This window comes from Paramisgurnus dabryanus, chromosome 15 (genome assembly GCF_030506205.2).
Source record: "Paramisgurnus dabryanus chromosome 15, PD_genome_1.1, whole genome shotgun sequence".
NCBI lineage: Eukaryota > Metazoa > Chordata > Actinopteri > Cypriniformes > Cobitidae > Paramisgurnus > Paramisgurnus dabryanus.
In genome coordinates this window covers 13,826,643-13,842,968 of record NC_133351.1, presented here as the reverse complement: position 1 = coordinate 13,842,968, position 16,326 = coordinate 13,826,643, and the positions used below count along the sequence as shown (strand labels likewise).

The 16,326-nt window shown below is 43.8% G+C and overlaps 1 protein-coding gene across 3 annotated transcripts in view; it reads left to right on the top strand.

Moving 5' to 3' along the window:
• Positions 1-16,326, top strand: part of dop1b (DOP1 leucine zipper like protein B) — a 36,374-nt gene that overhangs the window by 12,138 nt on the left and 7,910 nt on the right. For 2 of the 3 annotated variants that reach the window (XM_065251839.2, XM_065251838.2), the window contains exons 11-27: positions 5,029-5,148; positions 5,227-5,335; positions 5,454-5,663; positions 5,851-6,149; positions 6,307-6,701; positions 6,810-6,880; positions 8,229-8,426; positions 9,830-9,982; positions 10,059-10,159; positions 10,263-10,453; positions 10,558-12,196; positions 12,308-12,407; positions 14,186-14,353; positions 14,443-14,568; positions 14,650-14,784; positions 14,878-14,933; positions 15,267-15,371. In XM_065251839.2, coding sequence (XP_065107911.1) covers positions 5,029-5,148; positions 5,227-5,335; positions 5,454-5,663; positions 5,851-6,149; positions 6,307-6,701; positions 6,810-6,880; positions 8,229-8,426; positions 9,830-9,982; positions 10,059-10,159; positions 10,263-10,453; positions 10,558-12,196; positions 12,308-12,407; positions 14,186-14,353; positions 14,443-14,568; positions 14,650-14,784; positions 14,878-14,933; positions 15,267-15,371 — 4,176 coding nt within the window. The remainder of the gene's footprint in view (positions 1-5,028; positions 5,149-5,226; positions 5,336-5,453; positions 5,664-5,850; positions 6,150-6,306; positions 6,702-6,809; positions 6,881-8,228; positions 8,427-9,829; positions 9,983-10,058; positions 10,160-10,262; positions 10,454-10,557; positions 12,197-12,307; positions 12,408-14,185; positions 14,354-14,442; positions 14,569-14,649; positions 14,785-14,877; positions 14,934-15,266; positions 15,372-16,326) is intronic. The other variant, XM_065251841.2, reaches the window with a different exon arrangement.

The window sequence follows — 16,326 nt, the reverse complement described above, 5'->3', positions numbered from 1 at the left end:
TCCTGATCGGCCGCTGGTGTGCCATAATTCAGATAATGATTTTGTGTGTTACGATTCGAGATCCTCATCTGCTGAGGCGGGTGACGTCTTCGTTCGTGGCACTCACTTTCTTATTGAAGCAAAGCAGCTCACACCTCATTTATGGTGCCTGCTTCCCTTTGGTGCGTAGTACGACAGGCAGCCCCCATTAACCTTCACCTGCATACAGCTGGCTCCAGTAGTGGAGCATGGCTACATTCTTGTGCAGGAGGCTGTAGAACCTCCACATGAGAAATGACAGCTTACAGCCTTTACTTTAATGTTCCAAAAGTAGGGGAATCGTTCAGTGATGCGGCTCAGTTCTATGCTGTTACTGAAACCGATTGTGATGCAATCAGATCCGAGGACTGATTCCTTACATTACAGCTTATGTCTCCATTCAACATGGGGGGGGGGTTCCCGAGGGGAAACCCGTCTCGCATGATCAAAGTCGCGCACCGTTGTTTGCGTGCTCTGGTAACAGGAAGAAAGCCATGGCTTCTGTCCCAAGGTCCTGTGTTGGGTGCGCGTTGTCGATGTGTGGCGCTGACAACAGACGCATCCCTCACAGGTTGTTGCGATTATGGAAAGCCAAAAGGATCAAAATCGCATCATCGGATATGGCACTGAAATTGCCTTGGAAATATGGTGGTATGGGTTGGACTCCCATTTCCTTCCAGACCTGATGAGCCATCATGTGCTTGTCCAGATAGACATCACATCAGTGGTTGATTAATAAATTATTAAGGAGATCTGCTATCAAAGTCACGCATCGTTGCCTGCGTGCTCTGGTGGTGTGGAGAAAACCTTGGTTTCCATCCTAAGGCCTGTTTTTGGGTGCGTGCTACTGGTGTGTGACACTGACACCAGAACGCACTCCCCACAGGTTGGAGTACAGTATGGAAGGCCGAGAGGTCCAAAATCACTACATTATTGATTTTGGGATAATGGCATTGTGGTCTCTGGACAAACTGTGCTCATTGACGACAATTTAGATCCCAGGCCACTTGAATATGGCAGATGCCCTGTATGGCAACACCCATTGCTAGGGAGTTGAGACTCCGGCCAAATGTGGTGAACCCCATTTGGAGAGAATTTGGACGCGCAGAGGTGGATCTGTTTGCGTCTCAGGACCGCACACACTGCCCAATGTGGCTTTCTCTTTTCCCCAATCTCTCTGCCACAGAAGTTCTGGAGGAAGCTTGCCAGAGGTATGGCCTGTCAGTTTGGCCTCTGAGGGGGCCAGGCTCGTAGGCTCAGGTCTCCCAACTGAGGTTGTGGAGACCATACTTTACTCCTGACAAACCCAGTTAACTGCCCTGTTTATGTGGTGCTGAGGTTTCTGTAGGAGCAATTCCCTGCTGGTTTAACTCCTTCCACTCTTAAGGTTTAGGTGGCAGCAGTCTCTGCCTACCATACTCCTTTGGAAGGATGTCATGTTCCCAACTGAGGTTGTGGAGACCATATGATTACTCCAGAGCTCCCCCAGGAGCTTAGGCACTAAGTGGAGAAACTTCACCTCATGGTGTTCAGCTCACCTGACAGACCCAGTCAACTGCCCTGTTTATGTGGTACTGAGGTTTCTGCAGGAGCAATTCTCTGCTGGCTTACTTCCTTCTACTCTTAAGGCTTAGGTGGCAGCAGTTTCTGCCTACCATACTCCTTTGGAAGGATTTCATGCTCCCAACTGAGGTTGTGGAGACCATATGATTACTCCAGAGCTCCATCAGGAGCTTAGGCCCCATGTGGAGAAACTTAAACTCATGGTGTTCAGCTCACCTGACAGACCCAGTCAACTGCCCTGTTTATGTGGTACTGAGGTTTCTGCTGGAGCAATTATCTGCTGGCTTAATTCCTTCCACTCTTAAGGCTTAGATGGCAGCAGTTTCTGCCTCTACCATACTCCTTCTAGAAGGACTTCATATCTCTTCTGGACAACCCTCAAGAGAGTTTTATGCCCTTAAGTGGAGAATTTCACCTATTGGTGTTTAACTCCTCTTACAAACCCAGTCAACTGCCCTGTTTATGTGGTACTGAGGTTTCTGCAGCAGCAATCCTCTGCTGGCTTAACTCCTTCCACCCTTAAGGTCTAGGTGGCAGCAGTCTCTGCCTACCATGCTCCTTTGGAAGGACCTCATGCTCCCGAATGAGGTTGTGGGAACCAGATGATTACTTCAGAGCTCCCTCAAAGAGGAAGCTTATGCCCTAAAGTAGAGAAATTTCACCTTTCGGTGCTCAGCTCACCTGACAGACCCAGTCAACTGCCCCTTGACGTGGTACTGAGGTTTCTGCAGGAGCAATTCTCTGCTGGGTTAACTCCTTCCACCCTAAGGTTTAGGTGGCAGCAGTCTCTGCCTACCATACTCCTTTGGAAGAATGTCATGCTACCAACGGAGGTTGTGGAGACCATATCATTACTCCACCTTTAAGGTATAGGTGGCAGCAGTTTCTGCCTACCATACACTTCTGGACTCTCTGAGGGCAGTCTACATACCACGCCACCTGAATGTGGCAGATGCCCCTTCGAGACAACAGACATCTCCGATAGGAGTGGAGACTTCATCTAGATGTGGTGAACCACATCTGGAATAGGTTTGGACGCGCAGAGGTAGATCTGTTTGCATCCCAGGACACCACACTTTACCCACTGTGGTTTTCCTTGGTACAGGCGTGGCCGAGGCTACGTCTGTATGCCTTTCCCCCCTGGTTGTGTTTGTCCTTCCACGGGGAAACTTTATTCCCTTAAGTGGGAAATTTTCACCTCTTGGTGTTCAGCTCATCTGACAGACCCAGTTTACTGCCCTGTCGACGTAGTTCTGAGGTTTCTGCAGGAGCGTTCTCTGATGAGTTTACTCCTTCCACCATTAAGGTTTAACGGCAGCAGTTTCTGCCTACCATACTCATGTGGAAGGCTCATCAGTGGGTAGACACCCATAAGTGGCTCGCTTTCTTTGTGGCACTCGCAGGTTGCGACCTGTTAGCCGCACTAGGGTGCCTACTTGGGACCTAGCGGTCGTGCTGGAAGGGCTCTCGTTGGCTCCGTTCGAGCCACTTGAGACTTCGCCAGATAGGTTTCTGGCCTTTAAGACTGTGTTCCTTCTGGCTATTACTTCTTTAAAGCGAGTGGGGGACCTTCAGGCCCTGTCGGTATCCCCGACATGTCTTGAGTTTGCACCTGGGATGGCTAAGGCTTTTCTACACCCAAGGCCAGGTTATGTTCCCAAGGTGCTGAACAATGTGCCGAGGCCCATTGTTCTGCAGGCCCTTTGTCCTCCCCCATTCAGGAGTGCGGACCAGGAAAAGCTGAATTTGGTGTGTCCTGTGCGAGCACTGGATACATATGTTCACAGGACTGCTCAGTGGAGGAAGTCCGAGCAGCTATTTGTGTGCTTTGGTTCACCTAGAAAAGGTTTACCGGTGATCAAGCAGACTTTGAGCAGGTGGATAGTGGACGCTATCTCACTGGATTATGAACATCAGGGTATACACTCATCCGTCGCTGTGAGTGCCCACTCTACTCGGGGTATGGCTGCCCCTAAGGCCTTAGGGTCAGGCGTTTCGCTCCAGGACGTATGTGATGCGGCCGGTTGATTTTCACCGCTCACCTTCGTCAGATTTATAATTTAGACCTAGACCCCTCTTTAGGGTCCCAGGTTCTTTGCCTTGACTGTGTTCAGTTATACACGCTACAGGCATTTGGTAGTATGGAAGCGTGGGCATCTCGTTCCCCAAAGCGTTGCTATGGCGACGCAACTCGAGTTCCTCGAAAGGGAACGTCTCGGGTTACGTATGTAACCCTGGTTCCCTGAGAAGGGAACGAGACGCTGCGTCTCCATGCCATACTCCCTGCATCCCTGCAGGCACTTGCTTCGGCACTTGGAAGCGAGTGTGTTTGTGTGGGATGCCTCCTTATACCCCTGGTCCGCACGGCATCACGGTCAGTATCCAATCATCAAATTATTGATTATGTTTTACACGTGCTTCAGATTAGTCACGCCGAGGCGTTCCCCAAAGCGTTGCTATGGCGACGCAGCGTCTCGTTCCCTTCTCAGGGAACCAGGGTTACATACGTAACCCGAGACGTTTTATTCATGTTCTCATATTTATATATCAAACTCTGATGTTAAAAGCACCAGGGTTGTTCCAGCGGACGACTTCTTCTATCCTCTTCTTTGTGTTTGTTTTTGACTTTATTGCTCGCGTCGCCCCCTGGTGGTTCAAAAAATAGTGCAACAGCCAGCGCTTCAACTATAAACGCCTCGTCCGTTTGGTGAGACGCACGCGCGATCCGCGGAGGCTTGCGTTGCGGACCAAAGCGCGAGTATAAACAAAGCTTTAGGGGGTAATCGCACCAAATGCGCTTTAAACACTTGGAAACGCAAAGTGCAACGCACTGCCTTTTTTTAAAAATGAGCAGTGCGCCGCCACTTTTTATATTGCTAAGCAACCACCGAGTCAGCTGTCTTGTCAATCAAATATTGAAGTGTGAGCACTTTTGCTGTTAACTGTTATATTAGCAGAAACTTTAAAAAGTGGGCACTTGCTCTGACCTTGTTTAAGGGTGAGAGGTTCACAAACACGCAGGAGAGAGTGAGCGAGTAGAGTCCAGTTCTTCAAAGCAACTGTAAACTTCACTCACCACAACGTAAGGCCCGCCTCTCCCCATATTCGATTGGACAATGGAAAGACGCGAATGAAGTCAGGCACTTCTCCACTCTCAGCGCTCCTTCAAAAGGGCAAGGCGTTTGGCGCGCATAAACAATGCGCAAATGCTCCCTGCCCAGAGAATATCATTCAAAAAAGGCGCCTGCAACTGCCATAAATGCTTTTGGTGTGATCAGCCCCTTAGAGGGTTTTGCATCTGAACTTGTTTATTTTTGGACTCCGCATACTGATAAACTCCATACCTTTAATGCCCTGTAAATTTCTTTGGATTAAACTACCTGCAAAACAAGAACTGGAGTGGAACAACTAAATAAAGACACAAATTATCGTTTATTTTCCATGCAGTAAAATCAAGGAGAATAAAAACGCTTCAGAGATTATAAAGACAGTCAATATGCTTGTGGGTGCCATAAGCAGCAGTTATCTCTGGGACTACATGACAAGACACTTCCAAAACTGTCTCAGGTAAACGCACACAAAGTCATAATAAACAACAATACATGCTCATAACTGTGATGAGAAGAGTCAATGATTGTCTCTCAGATCAATGAGTGAACCAACAGAGAAGAGTGAACCTGAAAACTGGAGCAGCCCTTCTTCAGTAACTGAGATCTCAACTCTTATTATATTCCTGTTGGATGTTATTCCTCTGGTAAGATCTCTTTCAGTGTTACAACATTTTCCAAAAAACATTTTCTTTTTTTTATAAATTAGATATGAATCTGGTTTCTAAATTGGAATTTGTGTCTGACACTTGGTTCTCTTTATAGGAGCTCTATGCAGAGATTCAAACACAATACCTGCCACAGATGCTGGGAAGCATGCTGCACTCTCTTCGTAGTCACATGACATCCCTTAGCCTTCATGAGCTCACGCAAACCATGAGAGCATGTCATAAAGTGCTCAGTAAGATCCATATGCCAGTTGCTTATATAGACATGGAAGCTGAATCACAGACGCTAAATGTTGGACAAACACAGGTGCGATTGGCTATATGAGTGTTTTATTTCAATCTATGATCAACTCAATTTGATATAATACTACTAGGAACGATACCTTCATTTTGGCCATATACTGTGTATAGTTGCTTACATTGCTTTGGGTGTAACTGTATGGGGAATCTATGCTAATAGAATTGTTTCTGATGTCAATGTTGAACAAATATAGATCCTGGAAACCACAGGAAAGCATGAAAAGATGGAGAGTAACCATGAAGACAGCTCAAGTGAGGTTGATCTGAATGGACAGGATGCACTGGAGGCAGAGCCACTTGAAAATGCATATCCGGCTTTGCGGTCTGAAGACAGTGGGTTAGGCCTGAGCGCGTCTCCATCTGAACAGCATCTCCTACCAGCTCGTAATGAATCAGATGCTGCATCTGAAACAGAAGATGTTTGGAGAAGAAAAGGGACTATAGAAAACATGTCTAAATGTCTCCAGGACATATTAGCATCTCTTATCATAAGGTGATTGAAAATAGTACGTTATTATGTCACACATAGTGTCCATATGTTCTGTATTAGCATATTTCTGGAACGTCCTGCTGCTGTTTGACAAAATGTGCTGTGTTGTATACAACCAGAGCAGTTGCACTTAATTTGACCTCCTCTCTTTTAATCACAGACACTTACTGGATCCTGAGAAAAAGAAAAAACAAGAAGAGGCGAATCAAATAGATCACAATGGCTCTCCGGACAGTAAGCGTTCTCCATTGAAACATAAAAGAGGCAGCCGAGACTTGGGTCTCATCAAAGACAGACTTGCAGAGTTTTTCAGCCCTAGTAAACTCAGGATCCATGCCATTCATGGGACCTTTAAGATCAGGGCCAAAAACCACAGACCAGCAGAGCTGGAGTGGATGGGAAGCTTCCAATCGAAGGGGAAAGGGGAGATATCAGAGTCGTGTCGTGAAGCCTTCACTGTCATCTGCCAGCTTCTCCTGGAATGCACAACTTTTCCAGTCTATTTCACTGAGGAAGAGAGCCAGGACCTGCACACGACTATGTTCAACAAGACGGGTACATTAAGGAACTGCACTCCAATGCTACATTAAATTTACTCTTGCATGCAGAGTTACTTACAGTATATGCAAATGTTGTTTAAAAACCGACTCTTTCTCTCCTCAGGGATTGACAGCACCCTTCCTGAATGGTTGAGGTCCTTGATGACTTTGTGTTGTCTGACGAAAGACTACAAGGTACAATATAACAAGAACTTTAATCTGAGGATGAGTTAAATTGTTAGATAATTGCAATAGATAATTGTTAGATAATCTATTGCTTTTAGACATAAATGTGTGTTGGCAGTGTGTGAACACAACAGTGGCGCCTCGTGACTGCTCATCTGAGGGGCGCTAAATTAAAATAAGTGTTCGGAGTGTCATGTGTGTTGCATGCATTTTCAAAATATGTGTTTTTGCGTCAAAACCTTTTATGATAAAAGAGACCCTGACGTTCACAAAATACACGCAAGACACTCCCTTAACAGTAAACTCTGATTACGCATGAAATTATGCGAGTATCTGGCAAACGCGAGCGTCTCTTTTATCATAAACCCTTTAGACGCATCTGCAGCAGGCACTTATTTTGACAAGGCACGTAATGCACACAGGATCTCTTGACGCGCCAAACAGGAACCACACACATGACGGGCTACATACATGTTGTGACGAACTCCGCATCGAGCGCCCTTGAAAAAAGAAGTCACCAACCGCCACAGGAACACAACCACCCTACATTAAAAATATATCTACCCATTCCTTTTTAATCCCTATTAAACTATAGCGGTCTCATTAGACATGCTGTTTTGATTCTTTGTTAATGTGATGTCACACAAACAAAGCCCCGCCCATCGCCACTGACTGACTGGTTAATTTTACGCAAAAGCTTATATAAGTGTGTTTGTTAGCACGTTGTAGCGCTAATGCGGCTAAAGATACTATTGTCCCAGACTGTATTTACACGAATCAGATTTATTTTAAACCGCAAGGAGTAGCTCATATAAAGGTACACACAGGAAAACAGTACTTTTTTGCTCCTGCCCAAATAGGGGCATTTTGGACTACAACAAATGATCTGTGGGATATTTTGAGCTGAACCTTCACAGACACATTCTAGGCACACCAGTTTAAAGATTGGCACAATATTGTCCCTTTATCTAAATAACATTTATATTGTGGGCTACTTATTACAAAACAACACCCAGATTACAGTTTATTGGCCAGTCTGAAAAATATGGAAGACAGTTCCATAAGTAGTCGGGTGGTTGCCCATATCCACATAATCTCATAAGAAATGCATATCTACAAAACAATATGAAGCAGGTTATGTCAGAACTGCAGGTAAATATCCAAAACAAATATACTGTAGCAGTGCTGACAGTGTTTACACGCTTCACAAGAGTCAACACACAAAAGACTAATTTACAAATGCCACATATGAACTCGGAAAGTGTGTCCGTTTTGATGTTAAAATAGTTTTTACGCTTCCATTGTTGCCTTACCTTTTATTAATTTAATGATTTTTATGTCTTCTGTGTATCTACAGGTGCAACATGTTGCGATCTCATCTCTACTTGAGCTGATCAATCACTCGCAGTCTTTAGCTCTTGTCATTCAGGATAAGAATCAACGTTATAGGAACTGTGATGCTAACCCACTCAGTGGGCAGCTGCAGATGGTCACCCTGCCTCCCATCTACCCCAACGTTCTCAAAACTATAGAGGATTCCACAGACTTTTACCTGGTACGACGCATTACTTTTTTCATGATGCTGTAGCTTGTCATGTTGTAAATGGAAAGAATATCAAAAGGACATGGGTTATTTAAGTATCATCATACAAGAAGGAGATGGGCCTGCAAGACTTTTCAGTTCAGTCTAACTGCCTTTCTGATTTAGGATGAATGAAGAATGCATCATTTATTTTATCGTTGTTGTCATATTTTATTGCTGATTTAAAACATTATCTGTAATCTTGTACATTTAATCTTGACAAAGAGTATTTCCCTATTTAAAGGAATAGTTCACCAGAAAAAAAGACAATTCTCTCAGAATTTACTCACCCTCATGCTATCCCAGATGCAAATTATGATAAATAATTTTATATTTAAATGCTGTCATTAATAATTAAAAAATGTATAAACACAAATCACACAAATTAATAATTTTATGTTAAAATGCTTGGGAGCCAAAATGGCGAAACTCCAAAAAGCTCATATATCCATCATTTAAGTAATCCAAATGACTCCAGTGGATTAATATATTTCTTAAAAAGTGAAACGATACATTATCGTTAATAATGTGTGGTCATTTCTATCTTTCATCACGAGACATGCGAGAACCAATGAGGTGCAATTTTACAGACATACTGCCGTATTCTAACTTCTCTATGTAGCTATGGATCTGCGACATATTGATTGCAAAAATATTAATTGTTTTCTTACAAGCATATTGTTCGGCTTTAAAGGACATACATTAACCCACTGGAGTCATTTGGATTACTTTAAAGAGTAACTAAACCCTAAACCAACTTTTTTTAGTTAATGATCTGTAAGAATAATGCTTTATTAGTGCTGTTCATTGATTTTAGTAAGTTTTTTGACATTTGGGTATAAAGTGTTTCAATACTACAATATATGGTGTAAAAACGTCTGAGTGCTGCCCTCTTCAGGTTGAACGGTGGCTACTGCAGTTGATTTTTCCTATTGGATGTTGGGTCCAAAAAATGACTCGTGACGTAAGCAGATTCAAGCTCACCACGCCCTTGTTACGATCTCCCACACACTAGTTCGTCCCCTCTATCTCCGTTGGGATCTGCCCACTTTTCTTGCATTTTTCAAATATTGCCAGTGGGTGGAGTCAGGCTCTGACCAGGGGTTTAGTTACTCTTTAATGATGGATGTATATACTTTTTGAGCTTCGCCATTTTGGCTCCCCTAGCATTTGAACATAAAATTATCAATTTGTGTTCACCTGAAGAAAGGAAGTAATATACATCTTAGATGGCATTGATATTTTTGGTTTGCCATTGATATTCTTTTCCTTTGAGCACATTTGTTTGAATGCATTGGGCATTGGGAAAATGACCATCATGAAAATTGATTTTCCGTATGGACACTGTGGTAGTTCTCACTTTTTGTCTGTTGCAGCGTGTATCTCAGGTGTTATGGGCTCAGTTAGACCCAGAACGCAGGGAGCATCACGTATCTTTTGTGGAGCTCTTTTATCGGCTTCATTGTTTGGCTCCATCTGCAACCATTTGTGAGGACATCATTTGCATGGGTTTGATCAGCGGGGACAAGGTAGTGCCTTTTTTCATTTAATACAAATTATACACTCATCATAAACTTTATGTAACTGTGTATGTATTTGTGTTAGGTTGTGTGTCTGGAAGCACTCCATAGGTTCTCAGTTCTGTGGCACCTAACGCGAGAGATCTTGACAAATCACAGCACTTCTCTCAACCGATCTTTTGACAGGTTTGCTGCATATTTCTTATACAAATGGAGTTTTTTTCCTTCCTAGCATTACCACTTTGTGCCAGGTCCACCTAATGGTCTTTGGATCTCTTTGTATTTTCAGGTCTTTGTTTGTGGTGCTAGATAGCTTAAACAATCGGGATGGTAGTATTAGCGCTGCAGCACAGAACTGGTTGGTGCGGGCTCTCTCTCTCGGTGATGTGGTCCGCATCCTGGAACCAGTTTTGCTCTTACTGTTGAATCCAAGAACACAAAGATCACCGATACAGAGCGTCAAACAAAATCTCTCAGTCGGTATGGAATCCGAAACACATAGCTTTTTAATTGATTTTTGCACAGCGTGTTTGCTATTCAGATATTTGCATTCATGTGGTTTGATTTTACTGTTTGTTATTTAGGTAATTTAAAGGCAGTGAGTTACAAAGACAGATCCGCCTCAAAAACTTCCGGAGAGGAAGCACAGGACACAATTGTCCCTCACATCACTGTAGTAGACCGTGAAGCATTATGGGCAGAGCTGGAACAAGATCCGGAACTAATGAGAACGCCTTCGGAATCACCAGGAATGTCCCAAAGTGAAAGTGAGGAAACTGAAGGAGAGGATGAAGAAGAACCGGAAGAAGAAGTGGACAGTGAACACACTGAGTCTGCAGACACCAGCGGTGCCCAGAACTCCACTGAAAATTCCAGCTCAAGCTCCGCCCCTTACTTGCAGCGTCGCGATGATAGAAGCGTAGAGGAAGAGGGTGGGATCAATGGCCTGAAGAGGGTGGATTCAGAACGCACTCAGGTTTCTGATTCGTTGTCAAGCGATGAAGACGATGGACAGTTGGAGGCCATCGCCAAATCTCGGCAGCTAAAGCGACAGAGGGAGAAACGAGAGGCAGTGGATTCGTTGTTCCATCACGTTTTACTCTATAAGCAGCCGTATGAGAGCAGCCGTGTTCTCTATGCCTTCAGTATTTTAGAGACCATACTTCGGACGAGTGCAGGGCCGTTTGTAGATGCTCTCTCCAATACTTCTCTGGATTGCAGCTCCACCGCCCATCTCAACCTCATCCAAAACCTTATTCAGAGGCACCGTCAGGCTCAGGATGGTGGCAGCTTCTATGGACAACTGCAAATCTCAACCCCACCAAGTGCAGCCACTCCCGACCAATCTCAGCCACTATCATCTCCTTCTTCACCTTCTTCACCGCCAACTCTTCTGTTAGAGCTACTCACCTGCCTTTGTCTGCGCTATCTCCGCTCTCACTATCCCTCTTATGCTAATGTTCCCACCCAGCAACTCCAGGACAATCGGGAAGTGCAGGTTAAAAGTGTGGAGGTGCTTACTGAGTTGATGATCCAATTGGTAAGGGTAGCCCAACAGGCTCAGATTGGGGAAGCAAAGTCCAGTGCTAATCTGGAGGCGGTGGGTAACCTCCTTTGGAGCTACAAGGTGCAACAGTATGTTCTCCTTACCCTTTCTGCCTCCATGTACGTCTGCCAGCGGGGTGAGCGGCCTGACCAGCATGCCATGCCTGAGGAAGACCAAGTAGAAAATGGAGGGGAGCTTTCGGAAGAGAGTCTGATCAACTTCGGCAGAGATGGGACTTGGGCTGAACATCCGCTCCAGATTGCCCTATTGAAGCTTCTCAAGGTTCTTATTGTATTGGAACACCATGTGTGTCCGCCAAACACCAAATCATATAATCAAGATACTAACCAACAGCGGCGTGCAGAAGCTCCTACTTCAACCTTGGCTCGAGAGTGGCAAACAGCAGTGATGTTCCAGCAGTCTATTAAAGCAGTGCGTTACGTATCCAGTCAGCCTATCACTGCTCAGGGCATGTTTGTGTCAGCCGCAGCCCGGGCTTTGCAACCGCAGTACGGCTATGCCATGCACCCAGCCTGGGTGACTCTACTATGCGAAGTGTTGCCATATTTAGGACGATCACTGGCCATCATTGTATCGCCTATCATTGGCCAAATCTGCAAGAACCTGGATGAGCTTGTTAAACAGCATGAGCATGACGGAATCAAGACTTCACACAAGTAATTAATGTCTGGGTGTGTCTGTGTGAGCCTGGGTTGGATTTTTTCCGAGTTTGTTCTGGTGTTGATAAGTAGATGTTGCTTTAATATTATGTGGTTTCCTTTGTGTAGCAGCATTCTTAAGAGGGAGAACATAGCACCTGATTATCCTCTGACTTTACTGGAAGGACTTACCAGTATTGCACACTACTGCCTCCTAGACCACAAAAAGGTAGGAACTGAAGAAAAAATGCTGCAATTCATGAATATCAGCTGACGTCACTCAGATCTCAAACTTGTCTTCCGCCATTTTGAGTACCTGAAGTGGTCGCAAAAGAACTAGAAGCTATGCCTTCAATATGTTGTGAGCATATTTTTACAACCCTAAGAAGGCTCGACACAACATGATACTTTGCTCAAAGTATCTCCTGTGTCTCTACACGTGAACCCGAGCATTGAGAACATTGTTTGTGTACACAGAGTTTACTAAAAAGAAGGTTTTGAACATCTGACTTTGGCTGTTTAGGCGTCCGCTCGCCGCCATCTTTCCAGTCAAGATGTATCGATCTCCGAATGCGACGTAAGGAGGGAGGAGAGTAAAGATGGATAGCTCCTAAAGCATAGTTCAATATAAATGCACAGATAATTCTTTGTTTTTTTATCGCAAGTGAAAAAAAATTGACCTTCTAGTTGAAAAAGGGGCCTCATATGAGATTCATTCATTCGCATTCTGAAATCGATTCTTTATGTCTGGCAAAGTTGGTGAGCGGACACCATAACAGCCAAAGTCAGTTGTTCAAAACCTTTCTTTCTAGTAAACTCTGTGTACACAAACAATATTCTCAATGCTCACGTTCATGTGTAGAGATCCAGGTGACACTTCGAGCAAAGTTTCATGTTGTCTTAGTGCCTTAGTGTTGTAAAAATAGTGGTAGTTCGGTAGCAGCGGACAGCGGCTATAAGATCGCATCAGGGATCGAGTAGGCATCACACCCTAACCAAGATTTTTTTTTTAAAGTAGTGTTTCTTTTCATGACAGTTGAGGTGCGAAATATTATCTTTCGTAGCCATTTCCTGTATCTGTAAGAATCATAGACAGTAAAATATAAGAATTCCGTAAATCGTAGCAAGCAAGACAATGCTTGTCAGTAGCATACTGGTACTCGGTAGGTACTCAAGATGGCGGCAGGCAACTGGAATGACGTAAAAGGTCACATTAATGATATTTCAGAATACGTAACGTTTGTCTTTCTATCCCCATCTCTGTTTAAAACAGCACATTGCAGGTTACTTTACATGCTAATTTGTACGTATTGAAAAATGCTTTATTCCCGCAAAGTCCAACCAGACAGCTCAACTTATAAATCATTATTGTAAGCTTATTGTTGCGAATCAAGGTAAACTAAGTAGACAGTTTTGATTCCTGAAAGTTACCGATTGCACCTTTAAACAAATTTGAAAGGAGCAGATCTTTGCATATAAGACAATGTTCTAGATAGCAACGTTCTCCAGTTGCAGCTGTCAAGTATACCGTTTTAAATTAATACATCCACTAAAGTGTCCAATCATCAAACAAAGACTATATGAGGGTGTGTACACCAAGGCGTTTATGTCAGTGGCCGGCGTATGTTTTCAATTGTTTCCAATATAAACGGCGCTCTGCAGTTTTTCAGCGTGAAACGCTTAGCTCGTCAATGTCACTTTTCACTCAGCCGTCCAATCACAGTGAAGGAGCGGCAGGACAAATACCACAACAACCAACCGGCAAATTATACAAAACGACTGATAAACAGAACAGAAGTATCATAGAAAGCAAACTACCCAGCTGAAGAAACGCTGGCAACTGGCCACAATTGGCGTCCGCCTGGCATTTTTAGCCGGTTCAAACGATTTGGTGTACAAGTCCCCTAAATAACCTTATCTGATGAGTCAAGATCAGCACTGAATATGTTCTGAATATCATAACGGTTTAAAACACTAATGTGACTTATGCACCTTTTTGGTCTGTAGACTCCCGGCTGTGATGTTCCAGACTTGCGAAATGCTAGCAATGCCGTTTTGGATGAGTTTCCGCACATGATTAGCAGCATGGCCTTACTCTGGGGTGTGGTCAAGGGCTGTGACTCCACCCGTGGCAGCAGAGTCTCTCCCACCTCTGTGTACTTTAAGGGCACAAAGGTATAGCTGATCCCGAAAGTAAACAAAGTACAATGTTTTTAGATTATTTCGTTCACTGCTGCATATGTCTATGCTTTTGTCCTCTGTAGATCTTAAGGCAGAAGATTCTAGAGTTTCTGATGCCATTGACTCAGCAGTTTGGGGTACAGGTTATGGCATCTGTTGCTGCCGTGTGGAGTAGCAGGAGGAGCCGGAAAAGATGTTCCAGAAAAAAGGTGAACATAGAGCAACACCTCTACTTTAATATCTGTAGGGATGTTTTCTATTTTGTTTATGTTATGTATATGCGTGCATAGATTTTGCCAGATGCCAGTGAATCCCAAGTGACCTTGGTGGACCTGGTGAAGGCACTGAACACGCTCCGTACTGACACCATACTACAGCTTATCAGAGAGGTGGTGAAAAAACCACATCAGATCAAAGGAGACCAGGTATTGCACACATAACTAATATTTAAACACCCATACACATTAAACTATTGAACCACATCATCCATTAAAATCCACTCTTTTTCTCGCTAACAGAAGGCTACATTAGTTGACATTCCAATGCTACAGTTCAGCTATGTCTACATTAAAAGGTAACAGTTTCCACTGACGTCATCCTTTGTTTTAAGTGTACATAATCTTATTAGCCATCATTTGATGTCTTTTACCATAAAAGTAAACTAAACTGTGGTAGCATTCCAGGTCAAAGCAATGGCTATATTTAATGCTTAACTGAATAAAGCTTTGGATTTATTACATTTACATTTTATCACAATTTTTATATTTGGCACTTTGCAAACTTTTTAATCCAAAGTGATCAAACCCATTGCTACCAATGCAATGCTCTACGCTACAGAAAACAGCCTTTAATGTATTCTTAATAAAACATCTCTGATGGTAATGTCCTACTTGTGGGACGTTTTCAGTCTTCCTGCTCAGGCTCTTCAGGAGAACATCAACGCTCTTCTCTGTCTGCTCAGAGAATCGGTCCAGCTTAACCTCGCCCCACCTGGACACTTCTTGCTCCTTGGGTGAATAAACTAATTTATTGTGTTAGCTATGAAAAGCATTGCTTTTGCTATTCTTGTTTATACTTCCATCCCCAAAAAAGAAGTCGTCTCCAAACTCAGTACATTGCGTTATAGAGTGTTGTCATGCAATACATGCAATTCTTATGGTTGTTAAAGGAACACGCACACATTTTGGGAATTTAGCTTATTCAACGTATCCCCAAGAGTTAGATAAGTCCATACAGACCTTTCTCATCTCCGTGCGTGCTGTAACTCTGTCTGACGCACCCCCTGCTAGCTTAGCTTAGCACAAAGACTGGAATTGAATGGCTCCAGCAAGCAAACTGCTCCCAATAAGTGACAAAATAACGCAAACATTTTCCTATTTATGTGTTGTGATTTGTATAGTCACACCGTGTACAAATAACAAGGTCATATGAGACGCAGCTATCTTTTAACAGTATACATACTGGGAACTATATTCTCAGAAGGCGAAGCACTGCTACTTGGCCGGAGGGATTTGCACAACTCTGACTGAACTCTCTGCTCCTCACCAGGGGGCTTCTCGGGTGCTGCGAGCAAATCACTCCGCCCAGGTAGCAGTGCTTCGCCTTCTGAGAATATAGCTCCCTGTATTTATACAGTTAAAAGATGGCTGTGTCTCATATGACCTTGTTTTTTGAACACGGTGTGACTATAGAAATCACAACACATAAATAGAAAAATGTTCGCATTATTTTGTCACTTATTGGGACCAGTTTGCTAGCTGGAGCCATTCGCTTCCAGTCTTTGTGCAAAGCTAAGCTAGCGGGGGCTGCGTCAGACAGAGTTACAGCACGCACAGAGATGAGAAAGGTATGTATGGACTTATCTAACTCTGGGGGATACGGTGAATAAGCTAAATTTCCAAAATGTGGGCGTGTTCCTTTAAATACTATTGAAGTGTAAAAGGTCCTCTAACGCACTGAACTGATTA